General features: G+C 38.0%; 2 protein-coding genes across 4 annotated transcripts; one reads left to right on the plus strand and one right to left on the minus strand.

The window, feature by feature from the left end:
* The first annotated feature begins 57 nt into the window (after window positions 1–57).
* LOC117419418 (transmembrane 7 superfamily member 3-like) lies at window positions 58–17,902 on the plus strand. 2 transcript variants are annotated; one of them, XM_034926483.2, is made up of 13 exons: window positions 58–963; window positions 8,442–8,596; window positions 9,217–9,291; window positions 10,057–10,207; window positions 10,645–10,765; window positions 12,090–12,261; window positions 12,751–12,928; window positions 13,035–13,121; window positions 13,751–13,831; window positions 14,447–14,599; window positions 15,315–15,412; window positions 15,522–15,684; window positions 15,882–17,902. In XM_034926483.2, exons 1-13 carry the CDS (start codon window positions 849–851, stop codon window positions 16,133–16,135), a joined length of 1,803 nt encoding a protein of 600 aa, XP_034782374.2. In that variant the 5' UTR covers window positions 58–848; the 3' UTR covers window positions 16,136–17,902. The 2 variants fall into 2 exon arrangements, with proteins under 2 accessions (XP_034782374.2, XP_058842175.1); XM_058986192.1 differs by lacking the exon at window positions 9,217–9,291 and having other exon boundaries at window positions 61–963; window positions 15,882–17,901.
* A 364-nt stretch (window positions 17,903–18,266) lies between these two features.
* On the minus strand, window positions 18,267–25,246 carry LOC117419561 (FGFR1 oncogene partner 2 homolog). Of its 2 annotated transcripts, none has more exons than XM_034032421.3 (6): window positions 25,137–25,246; window positions 22,612–22,748; window positions 22,098–22,215; window positions 21,053–21,195; window positions 20,658–20,771; window positions 18,267–20,113 (listed from the first exon to the last, which is right to left on the minus strand). In XM_034032421.3, exons 2-6 carry the CDS (start codon window positions 22,744–22,746, stop codon window positions 19,976–19,978), a joined length of 648 nt encoding a protein of 215 aa, XP_033888312.1. In that variant the 5' UTR covers window positions 22,747–22,748; window positions 25,137–25,246; the 3' UTR covers window positions 18,267–19,975. The 2 variants fall into 2 exon arrangements, with proteins under 2 accessions (XP_033888312.1, XP_058842176.1); XM_058986193.1 differs by lacking the exon at window positions 25,137–25,246 and adding an exon at window positions 25,038–25,127.
* Window positions 25,247–25,639: the final 393 nt, after the last annotated feature.

Below are 25,639 nucleotides of genomic sequence, written 5' to 3' on the forward strand. Positions count from 1 at the left end.
AAATAAATAAATAAATAAATAAATAAAGTGGAATTTGTATAAACACCCCCACTCCCGTCCCTCTGAAATGGGTTGGGCTTGTTTTGAAAGGCAGTGCCACTTTTTTTTTTTCTCGTGAGACTTCGCCATGCTGATTGTTGGCACTGGAGACTGTACTCAACAAAAACTTTTGAGCTGTTGTGTGTTTAGCATGAGTGAAATAAAATCGGCCGAATATTCTGCGCATTCTTATATAAATATATACCTACTAAAAAGATACTGTCATAATGAAATGTATTACTTTATTGGCTACAAACTGCCCATTAAATTTGTGTGAATAATAAAACGAGGCTATTGAAAGTTACGTAGAGATGCATTTAGGTACATAGGTGAGGTATTGTCTCACTTGTTTACAACAGCATCACATACAAAGTAGTAAGAGTAGGCTTTCATGATTTTAAAACTTTGAAAGCTTTTTAATTCCACGTGCACTTGGTTACAATAATTTATCAAAACAATTTATTCCACAAAGTAACACAATAAAAGCAACACATTATTCGCCAATGTAACAAAAATGGCAACAAGGTACTCGCTTAGTGAAACATTAACAAAATTGGGTCAAAAGGGCGGAAGTGGCGGCTTTGGCATGACAGTTTGCAGAGAGAGAGAGAGGTAGCGAGACTACGCAAGAGCACACTTAGTACCAGAATTGTATGGGTTTAGTTTTCAGTATGTCTTCTGCAGTGCTAGTGTTAAGTTTTGAAGTACTGGGGACCTGTACTGGTTGCCTGTGATTCGCATGTGATCTGAGGTCTACCGTGACCATATCGGACAAGAAATTCCAGTATTTTTATTTTACCAATGCAATTATGGCAGTGAAGGAAAAGCAACCGGGCCTTGGGAAAATTATTAATCTGTTAAACAACTTTGTCCTAATGTCTGTTGTTGTCTCTTGGGATGGAGTAACGGCACAGAACGTCCCAGGTAAGAACTGTAAACCGATTAAAATGGATTAAATACGACAATTATCACCAGCTAGTTTACAGCAGTAGCGTTTTTAGGGCTACTTACTACTACAATTTGCACTGATAATAGGAAAACCCCAAAAGGCTGCTGCCAGTAGATTTTCTTTTTGGTCTCAAATTTTGTTAATTTATTAATTAAGAACCATACTAGGGGAGGAAAAATGTAAACTCCTGTAGATTTAATCGAGTATTTTTAGACGCACACAAGATGAAAAGTTTAGCGTAACTGTAATACATGTTTCCCTTTTCTTTTAAACTTTAATAATCAAACGTGAATCCTGAATACATTGTAAACATACAGTACAAAAGTATAGTTGAGTTTTTTTTTTTCTTTTTTTTTTCATAAACCTTCTTATAACAGATCCATTGAACAATTTAATAACATACTACTTAGACGTTTTTACTACATTGTGTTTATTTTAGGGCAGTCAAGCGATTAAAAAAAAAAATAACCGGGATTAATTTTGAGAAAATAATGTTAGTTAATCTTGGTTCGCATATGTAATTGATACAATTGCTGCATCCATGTCATTTAATTTTGTTTTATTACTAATGCTATTTATTATTATTATTATTATTATTATTATTATTATTATTATTATTATTATTATTATTATTATTATCGTCGTCTGTTTTACTGTTTTCCTATTTCTAGATTCTCTTTATAGTTTTATATTTACAATCCAGTATTGTTGTTAAATTGTTTGAACCAACTGCTAAATCACAATGGAGTCAGTTTATTACTCACCTTAATGCATTTATAAATATCCGTTTACCTACTCAAACTGATGTTTTGCATTGACGTTTAAATAATAATAATAATAATAATAATAATAATAATAATAATAATAATAATAATATTAAATGCTCTTTTATTAAGAAACATTAACAGAGTAACGGTTATATCCTCCATAATTCTAAATAATATCGTTTAAAATAAATGTGATTATTGAAATTAAAAAAAGCTACAGTAGTAACCTAACAAGTCGGTAACTAGCCAACAACACTGGTTATACTTACAGTGTCCTACTTAACTGACGGGTTTCATTTGTTGTATTGTTGTTGTCAGTAGCAGAAAAAACTACTGGAGTGTATTTTGAGAAGTGAAAGCATGTTTAACACACAGGTGGTACAGCAGACTAGACGCACTTCTGTGATACTGGAACTCACTTTGACAGTAGATACAAGCAGTGGCGTAGCCAAAGGGGTAGTTTTAGAGCAGTGGTCCCAAATTGTTTTCCATAGTGGGCCACTTTAAATGATGCACATAATGCCAAGGGCCAGGACTGAGGTGGTTGGGGAATACATCATTCACCAAACACAATGTTGATTACTCTGGGGATTGTTATGATTAAAATTTAACTATAAAATATATATAATGAAAAACCTTTGTGTCCACTTTATATGTATAAAACAATGCATCTGAAATCAAACTCTGCATTCATAACTACCAGGATGTGTGTGTGTGTGTGTGTGTATATATATATATATATATATATATATATATATATATATATATATATATATATATATATATTAAACTTGGCCTCTGGGATAACGCTGACCCAGAATTCACAGGTATTGATGTCTTTCAGTCTGGCTTTGAGTACCTCTGAAACGCGAAGCTCAGTCATTTCAATCTGGAGGGATCACTCATCCAGTGTGGAAAGCAGTAGTTTTGCTTCTGCAGTCCACGGTCCATCTGGAGAAACTGAGAACAGATGATGGGGAAATAGAAGCAGTTCACTGGAGAGTTTGAAATTTTCAAAACAGGCCTTGAAGTTTTCAGTTAGCATGTCATCATCTACAGTGGCTTTATTTTTCTCACAGTGTTCACAAAGTTTAGGGAAGTGTATCATTTTTCCAGAATGCAAATCTGCTTGAAACATAGCCAGTTGCTCTTGAAAGGCGACTACAGTCTCGTAGAGATGACCAACAGTTTGATCAGGGCCCTGAAGTTTAATATTAAGTTGATTAAGCTGTGTAGTGATGTCACACAAGAAAGACACTTTTGACATTGCTGCTTCGTCATTTATAAACTCTAGCAGAGCATGTGACTTTTGGCTACCGTATTTAGTTAAAAAAAACACAAATCTCATTCTGAAGCGCACGTCCCTTCGCTTAACAAATGCACATCATTGTGTAGTAGCAAATCGTAGTATGTAGCCCACATGTCCTCCAAGAATGCTTTGAAGAGTCTATGCTGAAGACTTGAGCTTCTCTGAATATAATTTACTAGTTTCATTTCATAATCCATTTTGTCTCCCAGTTCTGCAGATAGTTCTGTGCAGAGTACGGTTTGGTGAATTAAGCAATGAATTGACAGAACAGCTGAGTTGTGTGCAGCCAGCTGGCTAGCTAAACCCTTTTGTGAACCCAGCATAGATGGAGCACCGTCAGTCACAATTGAGTTTATTTTACGCAAATCCAGGTTATTTTTTTCAAAAAAACGTTGCCAGTTTGCCAAAAACGATTTCACCAGTGGTTTGTCCATGCAAAGGCAGCAAACATCCTCTTAAAAGATTTGCCATCAAAAAAGCAAATGAAAGTTGACAACTGGGTAACATCGTTTATGTCACAAGACTCGTTGATTGCAACAGAAAAAAATCTGCCTTTTTCAGATCAAAAATTAAAGAAGAAAAACCTTCACCAAGCACTTCCACTCATCTTACTGAGCTATTGTCAGACAAAGGTATTTGTTTGACAAGGTCTCTATTTGCTTTTCAAGTTTTCTCATCTTATTGAGCACTTCCTGCAGAATTTCTACTGCACAGGCTTTACCATGTGTTTTTTGCAAGAAGCCACCCTACCCTGATGAGACGCAGTTTGACTGATCATAAGGGTAGAACGCTGGTATGACAAAATGAAACTTTTAATTTTTTCTTAACAGATTGGAGATTTCAAAGGAAAGGTACCATTAAAATTACCATGTTTTGTCTCAAAGTGCCTCCCTATGTTCGCAACTTTGCAGACTGCATTGTCGTGGTCTGGCAAAAATAAACAAACAGTCTTCTGTCCACTCAGAATTAAACTGCCAATTTTCATTGTCAACTTTACGCCGTTTTGAAAACCATTTCTTGAAAGGTAAGTTTTATTTTGCTTAACTGCTGTTCGAAGTAACTGCTCTGCATCCATATTATTCTCTCACTTTCCTCACCCAGCAGTACCAACCGCGCAACACTATTTTCACTCTCACTGTTCTTCTCTGTTCTCGCGTGATGCTAAAGATGGTACTTTTTCTTCTTCTAAATAAACTTGATATTTGAACAGTGCATACTCCAGTAGGCTACTTATGCGATCATAAGGCGGGCCAGCAATCAAGGTGGCACGGGCCTGATATGGCCCCCGGGCCACCTATTGGGGACCCCTGTTTCAGGGGTTTGAAACCAAACCGAAATTCATTATTCAACGATGTGGGAGAGAAGAAAATGTCAGCCACCTCGACACAACCCACGTCCCAACCAGTGTAACTGACCTGTTTGCTTCAGTGCCCGCCTAAGCACACTTACAAAAAAATAGTAAGTCAAACACATGTCTAGTTATGGGCAGAGTCCTGTCATTTTTACACCAGATTCAGCCTTCGACTTCTTTGACTGGACAAGGCGTGAGCACGTACTGTTCAAATCGACATGTCATGAGAGGTCGAGGTCAGAGATTAATATAGAAGTTATGGCCTCAGCCAATAGTAGCATTACGGGAAAACAAAAAAGAACTACAAAATCTTGATTTTTTCCAATTGTCCTACTGCCTTTAAACCTTTTCATGTCAAGTACTAGTGTTTCCAGCAGGTGTACCAGTACCTATATGCAATCTAAAGCCCAGTCTATTTCATTTTATCCCAGATAATCATAGGATCAGAGAATTATTTTACAGGACGTCGGGACCTTCGGTAAAATTTAAAACTCAGGCATCCTGTGTCTTTTTACTCCCATGCAAATCTACCATGTCAGTGTTATGTTACAAATGATACAGCATTTCCCGGGTATTCGCCAAAGCAATACCAGCCTTTGCAATAAACCATAATATAACATTAAAATTGGTACAATCTTTCCTGAGATTCTACAGTTCAGTAAAACACAATGATTGGGCATTACCAAATTGGGGAAGAGTGAAAAAAAAATGGGTGACTCTTGAATGAATGCTTTTACAGTGCATTTGAAGATATGTATGGAAATACATATCACTCAAAGGACGAAATGGTTACTGTAGCCTTTGGAAAAGAAGGTAAAACTAAATTAGGTTCATTGTTTTACAAAACATGAATTTACCAACTTTCGTTGATAAAAATGAATTCACGTCTGGGAGGGTACTAGACGTCCTCTGCTCTTGACTCTGAGGACCCCTGGTTTTTAGTCCCGTGCGAATCATGCTTTAAATGGCTGTTGTAAAACCGAGACGTAGTTTGCAATGAAAAACAGGAAGATGGACTTTGGGATCCAAACTGTTATTTAATTTGTATGTTTTGATAACTTACAGTAGTGGTTCAAACTGTGATTGTAAGGTGAAACAGCACGGTTCTTAATAGGGAGGTTTCGAGTTCATTGCAACTTTGGAGTGTAGTTCATTTTTACTTACAGAAACATTTTTTATAAATTATTACCTGTAACAGGGTGAGGAGCCCTGTACAGTGTTGATTTGTTTATTTTATTTTAGAATGGGATTTCCCCCCCGGCCCCGTGTTATTTTGTATTTTATTATCGTTATGATTTATTTATAAAGGACGGTGAATTGCCAAGTGTGTTTTTGTATTTGTTTATTATAATTTAGTATTGTAATTATATGACGGCAGAGCGCCGTATGTTTGTTATTGTTTTGTTTACTTTTTAAAACGTGTTCTGGCAGAAGCGAGATTGGTGCTCGTCCTCTGCCAGGAATAATTAAACTCGTGCAGAAGTTGGCCATCTCTTGAATTAAGTGATTTAATTTGTTGCTAATCGGGAGATGGTCACCTGTTATAAAAAGCCTGCAGCGCTCTCGGTACTGGGTGGGTGTTTAGGAGTGAGAGCGACGAGAGGAAACAAAAGCAAAACGAAATTAAAAGGTCGTATTATTTTTGTGTTCGAGATTTTGTTTTGTTTATCTTTTTTATTTTGTGCTCTGTGAGCAAAATATTTTATTTATTTTTGTTTAATAAAAACGGCGCTGAAAGCGCGTTTTGAACTGCAAATACCTGTGTGTTTTTAGTTCCTGCACTCTGGCCTGACGTCACCACTCGTCGTTCCTGTCACACATGGTGTTAGAAGTGGGATCACCAGCGCCTCCTGGACTCAGGCCAGAAAGGGTACTTCAGTTTGTTTTTTGGTTTTTTCTGGTTTTTCATGTGTGAGGAAGAGGTGGATGGGAGGAAGAAGAGGAAAGGTGGGAGGAAGAAGAGGAAAGGGGAAGGAGAAGCAGCAATGGCCGCAGCAAGTCTGCCTTACCTGCCTGTTGGGGAAGGAATGGTGCTTTAATTGTGGGGAGCCCTGGCATGTGTCCCCTGGCACCTTCCCCATATGGCAGGAGGAAGACCCAGACCTGGAGTGGGAGGAGCCCGAATGCCCTGCGCCTGAGTGGGAGGAGCCCGAATGTCCTGCGCCTGAGTGGGAGGAGCCCGAACGTCCACAGCCCAAGAGGGGGGAGTCGGTGCGTCCACAGCCCAAGAGGGGGGAGTCGGTGCGTCCACAGCCCAAGAGGGGGGAGTCGGAGCGTTCACAGCCCAAGAGGGGGAAGGCCGGATGTCCACAGCCACAGGAGGAGGTTAGCTGGGAAGCCCTCCTCCACAGCAGGGGCGTACCATACTGTTGCTGTATCTGTGGGGAGTGGGGGCATTTTCCAGTCAACTGCCCCCTCACAGGAGAAGAGGAGCAGGAGCTGCCACTGTTTCCTCCCCCACCTCCACCAGCAGAGGGAGAGTTCCTGCTGGTTCCGCCTCCATCTCCGTGGGAGGACTGGGTGTTGCTCCCACCTCCGCCAGCAGAGGGAGAGTTCCTGCTGGTTCCACCTCCACCGCCCTGGGAGGACTGTGTGTCGCTCCCACCTCTGCCAGCAGAGGGAGAGTTCCTGCTGGTTCCACCTCCATCACCGTGGGAGGACTGTGTGTCGCTCCCACCGCCACCAGCAGAGGGAGCATGCCTGTTGGTTCCACCTCCACCGCCCTGGGAGGACTGGGTGTCGCTTCCACCACCACCACCAGCAGAGGGAGCATGCCTGCTGGTTTCCCCACTGCAGCCAGAAGGGGAGGAGCCCCTGCCGCCTTGGCCGCCAGAAGGGGAGGAGCCCCTGCCGCCTTGGCCGCCAGAAGGGGGGGAGCCCCTGCCGCCTTGGCCGCCAGAAGGGGAGGAGCCCCTGCCGCCTTGGCCGCCAGAAGGGGAGGAGCCCCTGCCACCTTGGCTGCCAGAAGGGGAGGAGCAGGAGCTACCTCTACCTCCACCACCACTACCATTGGGAGAAGTGGAGCTCCTGCTGTCGCCTTCATGGGAGAAGGTTAATGTACATTATTCAGCAGGTTTCATTCGACTTTATGAAGCAAAATTTGTTAATTCAATAGGGTGATGCAAAACGTTTGGCCATAGCTGTAGACAAATATGTTGGATTAATGTCTTCATGTCTTAATGTTGTAATTACTGTTGTTTCCCGGATTTCTATCTTGCTGGTTTAGGGGCTTTATGGGGATTAACTGTTGCACCCCAGGTAAACTGATGGCAATCCAGTAAATTCTAGTTGTACCAAGACAAGGTTTATAGAGTAGAAGAGATTATGAAACTGCTATTGTGGCTCAAACCAGAAACTGTAATAAGCAATTTGCAGAAGCCAACGTGGCAGTCATAGGAATGCTGTTTCACAATGTCTACTAGGGCTGCAATGAAGGGTACATATTGACCATCGAAGGGTTCGGAACACATTACTGAAGGAAGGTTCGAATCTTCTGTGGTACTAATTTGCATAATTTACTGGTGACATCATCATATCTATTAGTTTTATATTTGAAAATCCTGTTATTTTACAGGTAAGCCATATACATGGAATAAAACATTCATATGTAGTTTAAAAATACATTCTATAGAACAGTAATCATGTTTTTAAATTTAAATAAAAATAAAAATACACGTTGTTTATGTACATGTAATTGATACTGCTTGCGATGGGGGGGGGGCGGACAGTGCTCGGTTTTCGAAAATAAAATTATTAGTGTTGGCGTATATTTTGTATGTTTCAAACATATTCTACCATAGCACTTATCTTACACTGTCTTGTACACTAGGTATTCAGTACATATTTTACTGAAGCACTATAACCGCTATAGTCAAGTTTGAGGACTGACGAGTCCTTGGCAAAAGGATTGAAAAAGAAAGCATACAGTCTTCCTGCTACTCGGCTAACGACTGTCGTAAGTGCTGTAAGTAGGCCGTGTTTGACTTGGCTTTTGCTTGAACTCTGTCTCTCTCTCTTTCTTTCCAGGCCTGGTTAAGTTTTCACTGGGTCGGTTTCAGAAAGTGTCCGTGACACAGAACTTTCCTGTGGAGGCTGTGTTAACCAGAATCCCAGGAGACATCACCCACGTCATCTTCCAGTTTCACAGTCAGTACTGCAATGCAACCGTCTCCTATGATCAGGTAAAGACCAACACTGTGTGAAAAACAATATAGTATAAGAAAAATTGTTTTTAGAACTGGCAAGAAATGGATACTGTATTGATGCAGTAACAAAGCCAGCAGTCACATTCAAAGTAAGAAAGGTAAGGATGCAGTTGCAATTACAGCCCACTCTGGATATGGGAGTTTTAAATGGGGCTTTTGTGTCTAAAACATATAGATTTTGCAGGCTATTTGATCCGAACAGCTCAATGTGGTCATCAAATTTGGCACAGGACTGGATGGGTCTTTAGGCTGAGCTGCTGTCTCTTGCCTTATAAGATGGTGGTCCCTCCAGGGCAGAGTTGAGTAACATTGGTGATAATGAAGTTTCCTGTGCTATAGTTTCACTGGAGAAACAGAGGACTTTGGTTTCCAACACCATTCACTAAAGATACTAAAATCCACAATAAGTGCAGTATAAAATCTTGATGGAACAAATATGAAAAACAGCAGAATACCTTCTGTATGGATTTTGATTTCTGATGTTGTAAAGGTTGACAGTTGAATCAGGAGGTTTTATACAAATAGATAACGGAGGAGATGTACAAAGAAACTATTCTTTAGAAGTTTTGTAAATTCAATTTTCCCTCTACTGTTAGGAATACCACAAAGAAGATTTGCTCCAGGCACTGAGAAGTGAAAACATGAGATTTCTTGAACAGTCAACAGATAAGGTCATTGGAGCAAAAGTCACAAAATATGGAGTTTAATTATAAAACCAAGCAGTAGTTTGGTCCAGTCAAAGGTGTATTGAATCGGTTTTCCTTAAATAAGTAATCCACCTTGATTATAAAAATGCGCAGTTCTATTTATTATTTCATCTTAAGAAAACTGAAGGCACCTTCTGCAGTCATCTTGTGTTTTGTTTTCATCTGTCTCTGAAATTGATTTGAAAGCAATATTAAATCAGTTGCATTGTCTCATCACCTGTGTTTAGAACACAGACTGAGAGAATTTGGAGGATGAGACACAACAAGCGCCAGTATGCAAATGAAGCGTGGTGACAAACAGAGAGACTCTGTGGTTCAAAACAAAGAAATAAACATCCTAGAGTACAGTGTATGTGGTTCTGTTTTCAACCTAAACAAACAGCATAATGTATTCTGTCATTACTTTGACATAACGATTGTGTTATGGTACATTTCTGTGATTTGGGGCGATATGACTATAAGGGAGAGCACTGTCATGTGATCTTTGCTGTAAACATCTAGGAGCATGTAGACTTGCTAATGGGAAAACGTTAACAGCCCGACATTGGCCACAGATCGAGTTGAGATTGAGGTAATTAACTAAAATCTTATTGGCTGATGGAAACAAGGCATTAAACTAGTTTTGAAGAGAACACATAATTTGTCCTCGTTTGTATAATTGTTGACCTATCGTTTACACAAACTAGAGCTGAGGTGTGTAATCCAGTCCATTTTTTCAACTGCTCACAGGCTCCTACTCCAAACACATCCCTGACTGCCCACGATGCAGGACTGGTTTCCGCTCTCCGTCTTCAGCAGAACTCATTGCAGTGGTACATGGAGTCTCCTGAAAGCAAACCTGTTTCTGGCATGGCAGTCATTCTGCCCTACAAAGCAAAAGGTGCGTAATCCAAGAGGATCTCTGTTTATGGGAGATGAGTTTCATGTTTTAGATTTCGTAAAAGCATGCTGTTCATTCAGGGATTCAACTAGAAGCAAAACTGCTGGGTTTCCTAGTTCTGTCATTACAATTGCTGGTAGCCTATTTAACATACTGTTATATGCTACTAGTGCGTCAGTCTTATAATAGTTTATGTAATTTCAATAAGACATTTCTCAGTGGTCCTGTCTAACAGGCTTCTTCAGTAGGTCACTGCAGCACTTTACATCCATACAAGTTCCTTGCTTGGTGTTTCCACAAATTCATGTTTTGGGTTCTTGACATTTCATTATAAAATATCTACCATTTATCCTTTAATGTTTAATGTGTTGTGCTTACTAATCTTCTTTCATTAGCTAAACAAGTTGTTGAATATCCTTTTGTTTCACTGTCTGTAGATCCAGTTCCCGGAGGCTGTAACCTGGAGTATAACCTTGACATAGAGCCCAATATTTATCTGCACTATAATCTGTTTGAGACAATCATTTGGTTTGCACCAGCAAATATAGGACATGCAAGGTACGAAAAAGGATACCTTTCATAAATACCTAATCTTTTTTCTTTTCAGGAAGTGTAATTTGATCTGTTTTTTGAAAAGATGTTAAGTCGATGCTGGCCACATTGAAAGATACATTTAAACAATTACACATGGGCAAGGTGAAATATCCAAATGAAGGCACTAGGCAAAACATTTGTCTGTGTTTGACTTGGTTTTATATGAAGAGACACCAACCATTCCCTTAAGTAAAACTCTTATCTTACTCTAAAGTGTAGTAAGGTACTTTTGTAGTAAGAATGCAATTATATTAGCCTGTAATGTATTAGCCTGTAATGATGCTGCAGCTGTCCCCTCAGGAAATACAACATTCCTTCAGTGGTTAGCAATATATGAACTTGGTTGACTCATAAATGGTTTTCAAATTCAAAAGAACGATATTCAGATTTTACCTTTTTAATTAACGAATAATGTGTAAGGCATTGTAAAGAACATTCTAAGGTAGAAAGTGTGTTTTTATTTATTCATGTGTTTTTCTACAGCATGGTAACAGATCAGGTGACTTGCCCGAGGGTTAATGGCTGACACTACAACAGCAAAAGACAAAATGAACATTGTAAATGTGCATGTATAGTGAGCTGATCTTTAAACAGACCTGTTGACACAGATGTGGCTGGGAGTCACAAAGCAGTTTTACAAGCACGAACATGTATTACCCTTTGCATCTACTAATCAATTTTAATACTGGTAATTAAACCTGCTCTTCCCTCTGTAATCACACACTGGATACACACTGCAGATTTAAAGAGCTACAGTGTTCCGATAAGCTCATGTTTAGATCAGTAAAAAACTTAAATAAGCTGCTTCAGTGTTTTTAAGCTTTACATGCAGGGTCAAAACATTACTGCCTTACTTGATTTGGCTTTCAAACAGCATTTCCATTCCAGCTATATGCTACAACAAACACAGATACTGTAGATATACTGTATAACCCCTCCTTGTGACCAGCTCCATAGAAATACCAGCTCTCAATTAAGACCATTTTACGCAATCCTTTTGGTGATTTGTAATGAACAAAGAAATACAAACATTAGGACAACTGCTGTACATGTATTTGGTTCTGTTTATCCTGCTTCACAGTATGACAGTATTTTGTCCACATATTACATTTCTGGTTTGGGAATGTACTGTAATGGGAATAGGATAATAATTTCTAACAGTCTATTTGAGGTACGTACATGCTCTAAGAATATCCTTGTCCTCTCAAAATTTAAGCAAAACATTTATTTCTGTCAAAATAAAAACTAAGCCAGATGCCTGCCAGTAAATACGTTCTCTTCTTCCCAGGGGACAGACTGCCCCGTCCTGCAACGTCAGCAGTGGGCAGACCTCCAGAATGCGCCTTGAGTATGATATCTATCAATACTTCCTTCCTGAGAGCGACCTCTCTGAACAGGTCTTCATAGGACACATTCAGAAAATGGCAAACATACGCGAGGTGGCAGCCAATGGGAAAAAAGTAAGTCTGACACACAAATAAATGAGGACTGGCTTGTCTTGCATCTCTTTAAGCCAAGTTTGAAATCCATCCATTGCAGGTCACAAGGGTGAACTAAAGTGAAGAATCCCCTTGGCAGGTGAAGAATATATCCCTAGAATTAAATATTAATTATGGCACTTCCATCGTTCTTGCGGCTTTTAAAAAGTGATTAAACAGTAAAACAAACATCAGCTGTAATAACTGATTTTTTGGGGCATTTCAAGTAATATTAGCAATAATTCCTAACTAAAACACTCACTAGTGCTGAATTTAGGAATACTGATCTTGAAGACTGAGAATGACTTCTAGTCAAAACGTTTGGCAATTAAATTAAGTTTCTTTTAGTATTTCTAAAAGTGTTAGCAATAAATAATCAACAGTTCTAGTTTTTGTTATTTTATAATTAAAAAGAATCCTGGTGTAATACAATCTTGTCATATTTACCATAATCTCTTTCTTTGTTTCTAGCTGATCACCTTGAGTTCAAATGACCAGCCCATGGTGTCCTTCAGTTCTCTTCCTGGTCAGGGTGTGATCTACTCCATCATAGTGAGGGATCCTGTTTTTAATACCTCTGCCTCCTATGTGCCTGTTCACACCTATGCCTGCAGCTTTACCTCCACGCTGGATAACTGCTACACTCTAGGTAAAAAAATAAACCCTTAAAGCCTTCTTTCTTCAGCTGTGGTGGCATTCCTGCACTCAGGACAGCAGTGTTTCTAATAAAAAGTATATTTTGTTTGTGTTTTTAGGAAAGATTTCTACAAAGGTCTTCTTTACCATAGCTAGTATGGCTGGCCTTTTCGTTTGCTTCTTTGGGCACAGGTTCTTCAAATCTGGTAAGTGTAGAAAACATGTGAACAAGGGAATGTATATTGGGTTGATTAAAAAACTATGTAATGGTTAAAAAAAAAAGCATACATTAATGAGAATCACCAACCTTTAAGACAGTACAACTGCTATTGTGGTTTAAAACTTCCAAGAAACAAAACCAAGCTTCGAAGTTGTCAAATGGTTCAGCAAATGCCTTCATCAGTGCTCACTTGCTGTGGTACATGAGCAAAGATTCTTTACACAAAGCAAGCAACGGATCTGAAGTTTAGCCAGCATGTTTAGCCTATGATTTGGTTGTTATGAACTGTAGATACAGAAGAAAAAAACTCAAATTTGTTTTATAAACTTGATTGCCGGTTTTTAGTTCCATTTGGCGGTGGACAGTACAGGCTATAGTATTGTAGAATGTGTGGCTGGACTATAGTATAACAGTACTTATGGTATACTGTTGCATTCTGTATTCTGTGTAAAAAATACTGTGTAACTACAAACTGTTCTGCATTATTCTAAAATAAAGTATTTCATAGTGCACATTTTAAAAAGATATATGTTCTGATACCAATGCACAGCATCCATGATATAGATGAGGTCATTTCCTCTTGTATTTGCATAACTGCCTCATCCTCCTTTGCAGAACTCTTTTGTATGGGTTTTATCTTCACTGCATTCCTATTCTTCGTGCTTATCACAAGAACAACACCCCTAAGCTATGACAGTAAGTGCTTTTTTTATTTATTAAAGATTAACTTCATGAATCACATGGTTGGCGTGTGTTGCACTCCAAGGGAGGTTTTATAGGCATTCCCAAAGAGGATTTGGTGTATGTACATGATGTCACATTTTTACAGTGAGAAACACTCATCTACAGTAATTGTGATGAAAACTGGTAGAAACATTCGATCCATGCGAGAGTTCTGGGTGGTGCAGGGTTTATATTATATAGTTATTTTTCAGGACAGGCACAACTTAGTCTTTTTAATTTTATAAAAAAACATGTTTATCATTTTTTCACTGTTTTTGGATTGTTCAATAATAAGGTGCGACTGTCCCTGATCATTGCTCCTGTGTTTTGCAGTGCGACTGTCCCTGATCATTGCTCCTGTGTTTTGCAGTGCGACTGTCCCTGATCATTGCTCCTGTGTTTTGCAGTGCGACTGTCCCTGATCATTGCTCCTGTGTTTTGCAGTGTGACTGTCCGATCATTGCTCCTGTGTTTTGCAGTGCGACTGTCCCTGAACATTGCTCCTGTGTATTGCAGTGCGACTGTCCCTGAACATTGCTCCTGTGTATTGCAGTGCGACTGTCCCTGAACATTGTGTTTGTTTTGCAGTGAGGCTGTCCCTGACAGCATTGATGGGGGTGGTGGGTGGAGTGCTGCTGGTGCTCTGCTGGTGGAGATTCGGCTCTCCTCTCCTCTCCATTTTGATAGTCGGCCTTATACTGGGATTCCTCTTTTCATCCATCCTCTTCTTCACCCCAATAGGTAGGACACCCAATGGAAATGACATGGCACCACACACAACACACACACACACACACACACACAGTAGAAGCCCAAAGGTATGAGTACATGGGGAATGGAGGATATTCATAAGACTAACATTTTTCTAGTTGTGAAATTATTGTCTCGAAACAATTCTAATAGACTGATCCTCATGTTTCCAGCATCAAATAGTGTGTTTGGTTGAGCAGTCAGTTCATACTGTAGTTGTGGTGTTCAAAACTTTAAAGTTCTACTGTTTATAAAAAGTAGTGCCTCTGTCATTTATTTGTTTGGGATAATTACTGTTTAAGACTGAGTACAGTTAATGTTTTAGGTTTTGTAATGTATATAAAAATGTCACTTATTTGTTACTGTAATTACATGGTGGCATATGCTGTCAACACTATTTTCTACATTCATACAAATGAGTTCCTCCCCTCCTACTCTTTAGGTTACGAGGACATCCTGTGTAATAGAGCTGTAACTGAAAAAAAAATAATAATTCAGTTTATAATACAGTATGTAACTGCAGTATATGGTTTATAAATATTTTGGTCGCACCTTATAACCATTATTTAGATTTAAAATGTGGGTCTCTCATTGTATAGTAACGGGATCTTGAACAGTGTGAGTGAGAGAACTGTTTAGAATACATTTCACATTCACATTGGTTGTCCCATTTATTTTTTGCATTTGTGTTGTGGTTATTTTACAGGAGATTTTGAAATCTTCCGCAGTGATGTGGTTTTCTGGGTGACCTTCACTAGCATTGCTCTAGTCATCCCTTTAATATGTGTCGGGCTCCCTAGAGAGGTAAGAATCAAAACTTTACAGTTTAATACAGTAGTTGCCGTAATGATTTTATTATGAATGATAATAATGAGTAGTATTTTAAAACATTTTTTTTCCACCTCTTCCTCAGGGAAACATAACAGCGTGCGGAGTTGTTGGAGGATATACAGTGATTTTAGCTGTGAATAGTTACACTTACACCAGCCTCACCTACATAACATTAGACATCCTGAAGCGAGCCCTGAACAACAACTTCAGCAAAGCCTTCACAAACATCCCTTTTCAAGGAATTGGTGAGTAACCTAACCAGGAAAAAGCAGACTCTCACCATACTGTAGTAATGATGTATGACTGATTCTTTATTAGAGACACCCACAATACTGCAATAATGAAACATACAGTTCCATTACTGACTCTAACCTTCATGTCCAGTACCTTTTTTTTGCCTTCACTTACATATTGAGTCCTATCTGTTGTGATGGCCTTACAGATTTCATTATGATTACTGTGTGGGCTGTCCTGGCTGTCAGCGGAATGGTCCTTCAGCTCTACAGAGAGAGGACCAGGCCAGTCTTTCCTCCGAGCCCCTACATGATGTGGAAACAAGAGAGGGACCGTCGGAAAACCAACATCCTGGACCCCAGTTACCATGTCCCGCCACTGCGAGCACGCTTGAAAAGCAGAGTGGAGGAGATGTTTCGAAGGGAAGAGCCTGCTGGAGAGAGAACACCACTGCTTTTATGACCTATATGGCTGTTCTGGTGACATTAGTGAACATAAAAAAACTGCAATGAATAGAGGATTCCACAAGGTGGTGCTTTCAGCTACCATCTCTTCTTGTGATTTGCTGGGGAGACAGTGGAACACAGCTGCCATTGCCCTTCCCATCTTTCTGGTTTATATGGTTACCTGCAGGTAGAAATGGGATAGTGGAATTTAAACTTAAAACATGATCCAGAGGATCAAAGCAGCCACACCAGCTACTTTAAAAAAAAAAAAAAAAAAAAAAAAAGCCTACTGTATTCTTAGCCCCCCCCCTCTCCAAGTGCCTTCCCATCCTTGAATTTTACCTGTCCAAAAACACACCAAAGTCAAGCAGAAGAGGGAGTGAATATTATGATGGGGCAGGTGGAATAGATGGGTGCTAGGTGCCCAAGATGCTAGATGAGAAATGATGGAATCCAGCCATCAAACACAGGCCACTTGTATTTGAGAGCCAGGACGCTTGTTAATGCCAGACTATTATGGCTGCAGATCAAATTGTGTTGTGCAGGGTTCCAAAGTGAATCCCAGTATATTCAAAATGAATTAAATAACCAGAAAACCTCCATGTGTTTTATAGTTAAGCCCAAGTGGCTCATAGTATCCATTGGTATTGTAATGCTTTACATTGTACCTCTTAAAGTATGTTCTTAAGAAAAACCTAGCACAACTGTTTAGTAAATCTATAAATCACTTAATAGCAAATAATTAGTCATTTATATGCATTGTTTGTAAAATTTGTATCGAGGTCCAAAACTGCATATCATTACTTTAAAAGTATTTAAAATAATATGCCTTTTAAAAAAAAAAAAAAAAAAAGTGCATTATTTTCAAAGTGGTGTGTTCATGACACAGGTTCCAAAATGATACTTGTAATTCTGTTGTGCACTGATGTTGACATTTCTTTACTCTTGTCTAAAATTGATCAATAGTTTTTGTTTTTACAGTGAAGTTTTTACAGTTTTACAGTGAAAAATAGAAATAACCCCACATTAAAGTTCACATAGGTTAAGACACTATAAAGTGCTGCGTAACTTTTTATGCTGCTAGTTTTGCAGTGGTTAGAATACACTTGAAGTTGTATCCTTGACTGTTTGGAGGTCTTTTGTTAAGGTGAGAATAGTAATCTTTTTAAATAAACTGCAATACACTTGTTAACTTATTGGTTCCCAGGGCTGCTACTTTGGGGATTATTCCTGTTGCAGACGGAAATACCTCAATGACAATTGCAGTATAAACACATGCACTAATCTTTAAGCAAGATATTTACTCATTTTGTTAGAATCCTTGTTAGTTATTACATAGAAATTAAACTGGCATGTAAGGTTAACAATGCAGAAATTGTGGAAAATTGTGAGTAAATCTCTCTTGCAAGAGTTTATAGTCTGCATTTTGTCAAAGCATTCTGTATATAAAAAGTTGACATAAAATTCTGAAGATTCAGCCACAGTGGGTCACTGTTAATGCCATTAACTATTTCCTGCATCAGGAACGTTACTGGTGCAAAAAGATTTGCATGCACGGTTTAAAGAATAAATGAGAAGTGTGCCAATTGCAGACTCAAACTATGCTTAAAGTAGTTATACAAACCACTTACGTGATACCTAATGAGTAAGTTGCTCAAATGAAATTCTTTACTTTTTCTGATTTTTTTTTTTTTTTTTTTTACTGCCCCCTGCCTTTTTATTGGTGTTTTGTGGTTTTACTAAACATGTATGCATATGAACTGGTAAATATATAAAATGCTAAAAAAAAAATGTAGCTGTCTCAGTTTCTTCTTCGGTGGAGTTGGGTCTATTCAAATAGATCTGATGCTCAGCAGATTTAAATGCAGTGTTTTATTTAATTATTTCAGCAGTGGTGGTATTTAAATAAAACCACTGATACAGAAACCTGGAATTTAGTAAGGTTGACTAAATAGTAGCAAGTGGGTCCTTGGCATTGCATAAAGAAAGTCTTTTTTATTATTATTCGTATTTCTTCCTTTGGTGACCAATCTGCTTCCTGCTAAACCCAAAAGGTCACAAATGCTGGGGCCAATCAATAACTATTCATACAACAGAACACTGTACTACCTCACATTTTTATAGAAAGAAGAGAAACAGACTTGATGGTCTTTCAATTAATAACTGTTCTGTATTCACAAAATATAAACATCCAGTGTTAATATACAACATGAGTTTTCTTCCTCAAGCAAGTTCAGATGTTAGAATTACATTTAGAAATGGACTTGAACAGATTTTTTTTTTTTTTAATCTGGAAAAAAACATATTTCTTAATGTTCATTATAAATATCAAATAATGGAAATGCTCATTACCAGTATTGTCTCAACAGAAAAAAAAAAAAAAAACTAAAAAGTTGTACCCTGCTATATGTAAAGACATTTCTGGTTTGTTTTAGGCTTGTAGGGTTTTCCAGCTGTGAATCAGCCATCGGAGTGATATTCAACAACAGCACTTACATGGTCAAAGCAAAAGGCAACATAACAGGTTTTAAATGTGGTCAGCTGTGATGCTCAAAATTAAACAATGAAAATATGTAGATTGAGGGGCATTATTAAATATAGCTGCATCTTACCTGTGAGAAACATCTGGAAATGTATCCTTCCAATTTTTATGGTGCCAATCTAAATGTATGAACCAGCAGGACTGCAGTTACTTAAATGGGATCACATTGTTTTGTTTTTTTACTTTGCATATGTAAAAAACGACATTTTACAATTTTAGGGCACATTTTAGAGCAAATTCTAATGTGTGATTACTAGGAATATTATATAATTTTGTGCTGCAAGTCAAATAGAAAATGATCACATATCTGGATGTGTGGCTGCAGCATTGGCGATGTCTGCTCTTTGCAAAATTAGTGCAGAAATGTGTAAATTACAGGACAAATTCAATTGTTTATTTTCATTTACTGTTTCTAGGTGCACGTTTAAACTATTATGCTGCTTATTTTACAGCCTTATAATTCTGTCCAACTTCTGTTTTAAGTGCTGTTGTTTGAATAATTCCTAGCTCTGATTATTGAGCTTCAGCAGAAAAAGGTATGTGCTTGTCACCATCAATTATCCTGAGAGGGTGTAAACCAGGTAAGACAGCATCACACAGGCTGGATACTGTCCAACTTGGCATTCTTTTATTCTACATCGAGTCATTTCTGGTAACAAACCTGGTAACAGACACACCTTTCAGTGAAGTAAAATACTCATCAGTTCATTATGGTCAATACTACTGACTACAGTACTGCTTTAACTCAAACAAGTTACAATTCCTATTAAAAGTATAGCAAATCAATCCAATTACGGATTATTTGGAAGTATTAAGATTTCCTTAGCTGTGTTGTGTGGGTACATCACACACTTATAAATGGTTAATCATTTTACTACCTTCAATATACAAATGTTGGAGCAGTGCTTTATTCAGGTTTGTTTTTACCATTTGCATTAAATAAATATATATGTTCCTCTTGTGTGGGACACACACAAAACCTGGATGAACTGCCTAACACTGTCCGTCACAGTACACTCATTCTGTAACTTATTACAAGCAACTGTTTTTAAAAAACACAAAAAACATGAGGAATTTGAAAAAGGAAGCAGAAACAAAACTAAACAGAATAGCCAGACAGACGTAAAGCACAGACTTACCAAAGCTTTCTCAACCACTTATATAAAATCAGAAAGTAAAAACCAGAAACCCTGACATTTTCGTACAAATCTGCTTGTACCCTGTGACCGTGTTGAGTGATTTGGGTTATCCCAGTCTCATCGTCATGCGGTTAATGAACTATGAGATGAGAGTGTATTGTTTCCGAGAGATTCTTCAGCTTTTCCTCAAGCTCAGGTCAGCACTTGTTACTAATCCTGATAGAGAGGTGCTCTCTGATGTGTCTTCTTTCCTCAGGGTTAAGAAAGCTTCTCGGCTAATATGAAGTAGTTCTCTCAGTCCATTGTTTTCAAGCTGAAATGGTAAAATAATAGTCATTTATGTACATTAAGTGTTGAGACAAAATGTAATTAATGATCGGGTATTGATTCACAATTAAGACATGCAGCAAAATATCTAAACCTCACCTCATGAAACAAAGGAGAGAAACACTCTCCTACTGGGTTTCATTTATTTCAGACATCAGCTAATACATTCCATGTAAGACCTGGTGGCAGGACTTTCTTTACATGAGTAGAAACCTGCTTATTTGAGTGATAAATATCCATGCTTTTCAGTGAGAAGGTCTGCACTGCAGAAAGGACATCAGAAGTTCTGTTGCTTTGATGAGACATACTAGTGTCAAAAAGTATGAAAAACACCATGTTCTAGTATGTCCTTGCTGTTTGTTGTCTCTGATGTCCCAGGGATAGAATATCCAGGTTTTACTCTGTGGTACGACACTGATGTATAAGAACCCAGTTCTAATAGGTTGAATTAGTTATACTTGAATTAAATCACAAAAAATATAAAATATATAAAATATTCCAAATGCAATCATCAATGGTCTTTTACTCACTTCTAGTTGTTTAATGCGTTCTTCTTCTTCATAAACCCGGTCTTCATCAAGCTCGATGGCTTTTTTCATTACTGTTGCCATTTCGTTGATCTTGTCTATGTGGGCTTGAATTTCCTGCAAAGGTTCAATGTGTCACATACTGGTCCTGACAGCTTGATTCATGAAATGCAAAGCAAGTTCTATAACTAATGATAATCAAGTCGTGGAGTTGGTATGCATTCCCTAAAAATATACCACAGTAAAATACTATTTCTGTTGTATGTTACAAAAGCAAGCACTTACTTTATCTGTGATGATTTTAAAGCAAATGGCAAAGTAATTATTGGAATCTCATAGAAAATGCCTATGGTAGATGTGCTACAGTAAGACCGGTACTGTATGAACACCATACTTACACTGGAATGTTGTTCCTTTAGTTTTGTAACTATGATGGGGTCATCTTTCTTGCTAGCCATTAGCAATCTGAACACCTGCTCTCTGTATTTACTCATAATGAGTTCAAGGGCTGACTGGTGCTCCTCAAGAGATGTCCGGAGCTCTGTGAAAAGAAACACCATTAATAAATCAAGTGTAGACCACAAAGGCAAAATTATGTTCGGAATAGGTGTTCACTGTCCCATTTCCAGCATAAAAAACAACTATTACTAAAGTATGTTTTAAGATGATTTCACCTAAAGACAAGAGAAAGACAAGATATTTAACAACAGTGCAGTAGCAAAAGTTTGGAGTGGCGATTTATTATTTTTGCTACATGTGCAATTTTGTTTGATCTTGTAGCCAAACAAATTCAGGCATAATACACTTAATAATCACAGCTTAAATTAATTTTATTCTTTTGAGCTTGAATTATTTTTCATTTCACTCCAATCACCAAAACTAAGAATTTACCCAGCCAAAGTCTTCATGAGAATCACAGGTAGTCATTATGTTAACAAATGGAAAAAAAAAAACATTATTATTATTATTATTATTATTATTATTATTATTATTATTATTATTTATTTCTTAGCAGACACCCTTATCCAGGGCGACTTACAATTGTTACAAGATATAATCACGTTATTTTTACATACAATTACATAATTTGTTACACATTAGCTTAAATGTGTCAAGTTAATAATGAGTTTTGTTTTGTTTTTTTTTAATATATAATACACAACTTTTGTAAAGAAAACTTCTATTGCTTTCAACAATACAGCATATATTTTAAGACTTCAATCACATATAATACACAACTTTTTTAAAGGTAACTTTACAATTAAGGTTCAAAGTACAAACTTAAATGTGTACTTACTGTGGATATAAAATGGCTCAAAGAGAATGTAAGGTTAATAATGAGTTACAGTTTTCTAAAGAACTGAATGCCCTATGAGTATATATCTAAACTCTTAAACTAACCCTTACAATAACCTTTCAGAAGAACCTGCATGTGAATCATACCTTTATTTTCCTGCTGCAGTTCCCTGATCTGCCTGTTCTCCTGTTGGATTCCCATGACCAGGGTGGAGCGGGGCCTGTGCCTCGCCACCTCGTTCAGCTCCTGGATCTCCTCCTGGTACTAGATGGGTAGAGAAATAGAGAAAAGTACAATAGCAAAATATTTCTGTGAACTAGAATATTACAAAAAGAAACGATTGTGAAATGTTTTTGTAACGTTTTTAAAGGAAAGCTTACAATTAGCAAATTGGTGTATAAATAAGTGAAACAGATTCTGGTCATAGTTACACACAAATTAAAATGTAGTGCAAAACATCCCATTACAGCACTTCATATCAATACTCAATTCCACTGCAGTAAGTAAAACAAGTAAATGCATTCAATCCCTATTAAGAAATCAGGTTTAATAAATTCCCAACACAGTTACCCCAGATACACTACAAGTTAAAGTTCTATGACCAGAGTTGGAAGTCTTTTACAGCAAAAAAAAACCATTGAAAAGGAAAATAAAAGTTACCTGCTTAATAGCTTCAACACGTTTGTTAAGAAAAGTTGTCTGTTCAATTAGCACCTCAGCAGCATTGTCGTGGTCTCTTAACCTCTCCACAAGAGCTTTTGCATCTGCCAGCACTCTTTCTATTGTACAGCTCATTGCTGTAACAGACAAGAGAAAAATATTTTTTCTAGTAATCAATGCTGTAAACTTACTGTGTATCAAACTTGTTTCCGCTGGACAAGATCCAAAACTGTAAATTGTTACAACTCAGAAATCAATATAAAAGTACACCCTACTGGTGGATAAATACACAGAAAATAAGTAATGTTCTGCCCTTTTTAATTAGATTAAACACAGCAATGCCCTCTGTTGCAACACATACATTGTAAAATCTGTTGCATACGGTCTTCACATGCTAGACAATAAGTCATATATTCAGTGTAGCTGATCTGCTACCACTAAATTACAGTACAGGGTCAACTAACACTCAGTATAAATGGGTTCCATATTCATTGACTTTCCTGTAGTTACTTCCAATCATCTTCTTTCGTATGGCATTTGAAAAGCAACATGCTACAGTTGTAATTTTAGTTTTGTAAGCCACTCTACGGCATCCGGGGTTATTGCGTGGAGTCCACTTATTCCACCAGAATACTTGTGCACTGGGCAATCATCAGTGATGTGCCTGATAGGTTGCACTTCACCGCATTTGCAGCTTGGTAAGTCCTTAATCTTCCATTTATGGAAGAAATATCCACACCTCCCATGCACTGTTAGGACACGGCTGAGAGCGGTCCACTGTCATCGGGGCATGGAGAAACCAGGCTGTTCCTTCGTATGAACTTCGATAAGGTCCTTGTTTGGGAAAACACTGTTTTCCCACATCTCACACCATTGGGTGGCGGGCTCCTTTCTAGCCAGCAGAAGAGTTGAGGCATGTGTCCATAATGGCCATCTCGACTTCAGACGGGAGGATGGTGGGGATTTGATGTCGGTGTGCAACGGGAGATCTGGATTTTCCAAGATCTTCTTATACTCCCTAAGTGTTGCAGCATCCCGCCGGATGTTCGATGGCGGGATGTTCGTGAGCACTGGCAGCCACGACAGTGGTGTATAAAGCCGCTTCCCACACGCAGCGCTACATTGATTTGGGTATCAACAAGTCCAGTGTGAGAGCTACTGCACCAAACGGGCGCGCAATACATAGAACGGACCAGGGTCTGCGTTGATGTCCAAAGGGTCCCAGTGTCACATCCCCAGTTTGTTTCACTTTTTTTTTTCTTCTTAAAACTCAATTAAGATGTCTAATCTCTAATTCCAGTTTCAGGGAGGGTGGCAAGTATATTAGACACATCGCCCATTTTAGCGTCACCTCTTAAAAGGAAAGCAATTACACGACAAGTTGAAAATACTAACAAGGCATTTTCATGAAATAAAAAAGTCACAGCTCTAAGTTGTTTTGTGATTTTTAAGTCTCAGAAGGTAAACCCCTGTTCTTTGTTGTCAAAAATGTGGGCAATGTGCCCAATATATATAGAACTTTACTACTATACACTAACAATTCAGAAGTGGTCAGATATTGGTTGGTTTGGCATTCAGAAAACACTTCTATCCAATTAGTAGCCACATTCTTAACCGGTCTGACAGGAGCATGCATTTCTGACAATGGTAGATGTTGTTGTCAGGGTCCAACTGTACATAGTTTCCTGTTTCAATCTTATCTTTTAACAGGGCTGCATTAGGCTGTATCTGCATTACTTTCAGGAACAGTTTCTGTTTATTGAATGATTTTAGAGCTGACAGCTTTGAAATTACCACTTAGAAACTATGACAACAAAAATAATAATAATAAAAAAGAAACTCTGTTTTTCTTAATTGTTTGTGAATTTGGGAGTATAATGATCAGAAACCCGCACACACGTATAAAGACATTCTTTGCAATATTATTTTTCTAAAAACTAAACACAGAGCTAGTATGGTATCGCATTCCTTCTGCTCCGGTTGCTATGGCTTTTTCAAGATAAAGTTTACAAACGAGAGGAGGCCATTCTGCCTCATTCATAAATGACCTGTATTGGACATCTCTGAGAGATAAAACAATGATGTTTATCTAATCGAAAAAACAGACATATTTGATATTTCTGGTTCAATCTGAGTTATATTTTTAAAGGTAGTGTAATATACACAGTAACCAAAGTCTACTTCCGTGCACAAAACATCCTCCCCTTAATTTCCGGCCATCTTACGCAAATGAACTAGGACAAGTTGCAGATTCCCCACATAGTTGTGGCTGAATGTTACACCTCAAAAATTCTACAATCTGCGATAAGGCACTTTAATTGATGAGGCACAGAATTATACTTGTTCACTACTTAACATTATACTGCAAGTGGGTGTCTAGTACCCGAGTTCCATTTGGTCGTAACAAAAAATATTTCTCCAAATACCTTCTACTATAAACTCTAAATTGTCAGAGTGCGCATTTACCGCCGCCTTGTATTTTTGGTTTTTATATATTATATGTCTTGGACCCAAGAATTTCATACCTTATCTGGCAGAGCACAGATATCCTTTTCAATCCGGAAGCGATCTCGTTCTGTTTACTTCCAACCTCTTCCTGTACTTGATTGTGAGTGACGGGTGCTGGGAATTGTAGTCTAGTCATTCACAACCTCATTTATTCAGCATGTATGCGCTAAATTAGATTTTGTTAGGTGAAAATATAGTTCAGATTTATGACACTCTTTTTAGAGTTTTGTCAGTTCATTTTACAACAGTATAACAGTTTATATATTTCACAATTCAATATATTCTGCAGCCACTGTCCACTTTTGTCAAAACTAGAACATTTTCACCACAAGATGGCAGTCAATACATAGAAAAAATAGACTTTGTTTGTGTTTATGGAAGCTTGGTCGTTCAGATGGGAAAATATTTAAATAATACAGTTAGTATAGTACTTCTGCATTACAAAATTTGAGTCGGGTTGTTGAACTTTCCACTCGAGTAGTAATATTTAAGTAATAATACAAGTAGGGAAAATAAAGTG

Source organism: Acipenser ruthenus, chromosome 14, assembly GCF_902713425.1.
Source record: "Acipenser ruthenus chromosome 14, fAciRut3.2 maternal haplotype, whole genome shotgun sequence".
Classification (NCBI taxonomy): domain Eukaryota; kingdom Metazoa; phylum Chordata; class Actinopteri; order Acipenseriformes; family Acipenseridae; genus Acipenser; species Acipenser ruthenus.

What these genes read in the sequence shown, in the direction of transcription:
- LOC117419418 (XM_034926483.2), top strand. Translation starts at nt 849, where the DNA reads ATGGCAGTGAAGGAAAAGCAACCGGGCCTTGGGAAAATTATTAATCTG. An exon ending in GCACAGGTTCTTCAAATCTG is followed by an intron (nt 13,122 to 13,750) that starts GTAAGTGTAGAA and finishes CCTCCTTTGCAG; the next exon opens with AACTCTTTTGTATGGGTTTT. An exon ending in GTGTCGGGCTCCCTAGAGAG is followed by an intron (nt 15,413 to 15,521) that starts GTAAGAATCAAA and finishes CCTCTTCCTCAG; the next exon opens with GGAAACATAACAGCGTGCGG.
- LOC117419561 (XM_034032421.3), bottom strand. Translation starts at nt 22,746, where the DNA reads ATGAGCTGTACAATAGAAAGAGTGCTGGCAGATGCAAAAGCTCTTGTG. An exon ending in GTGTTGAAGCTATTAAGCAG is followed by an intron (nt 22,216 to 22,611) that starts GTAACTTTTATT and finishes CTACCCATCTAG; the next exon opens with TACCAGGAGGAGATCCAGGA. An exon ending in ACTGCAGCAGGAAAATAAAG is followed by an intron (nt 21,196 to 22,097) that starts GTATGATTCACA and finishes TTCTTTTCACAG; the next exon opens with AGCTCCGGACATCTCTTGAG.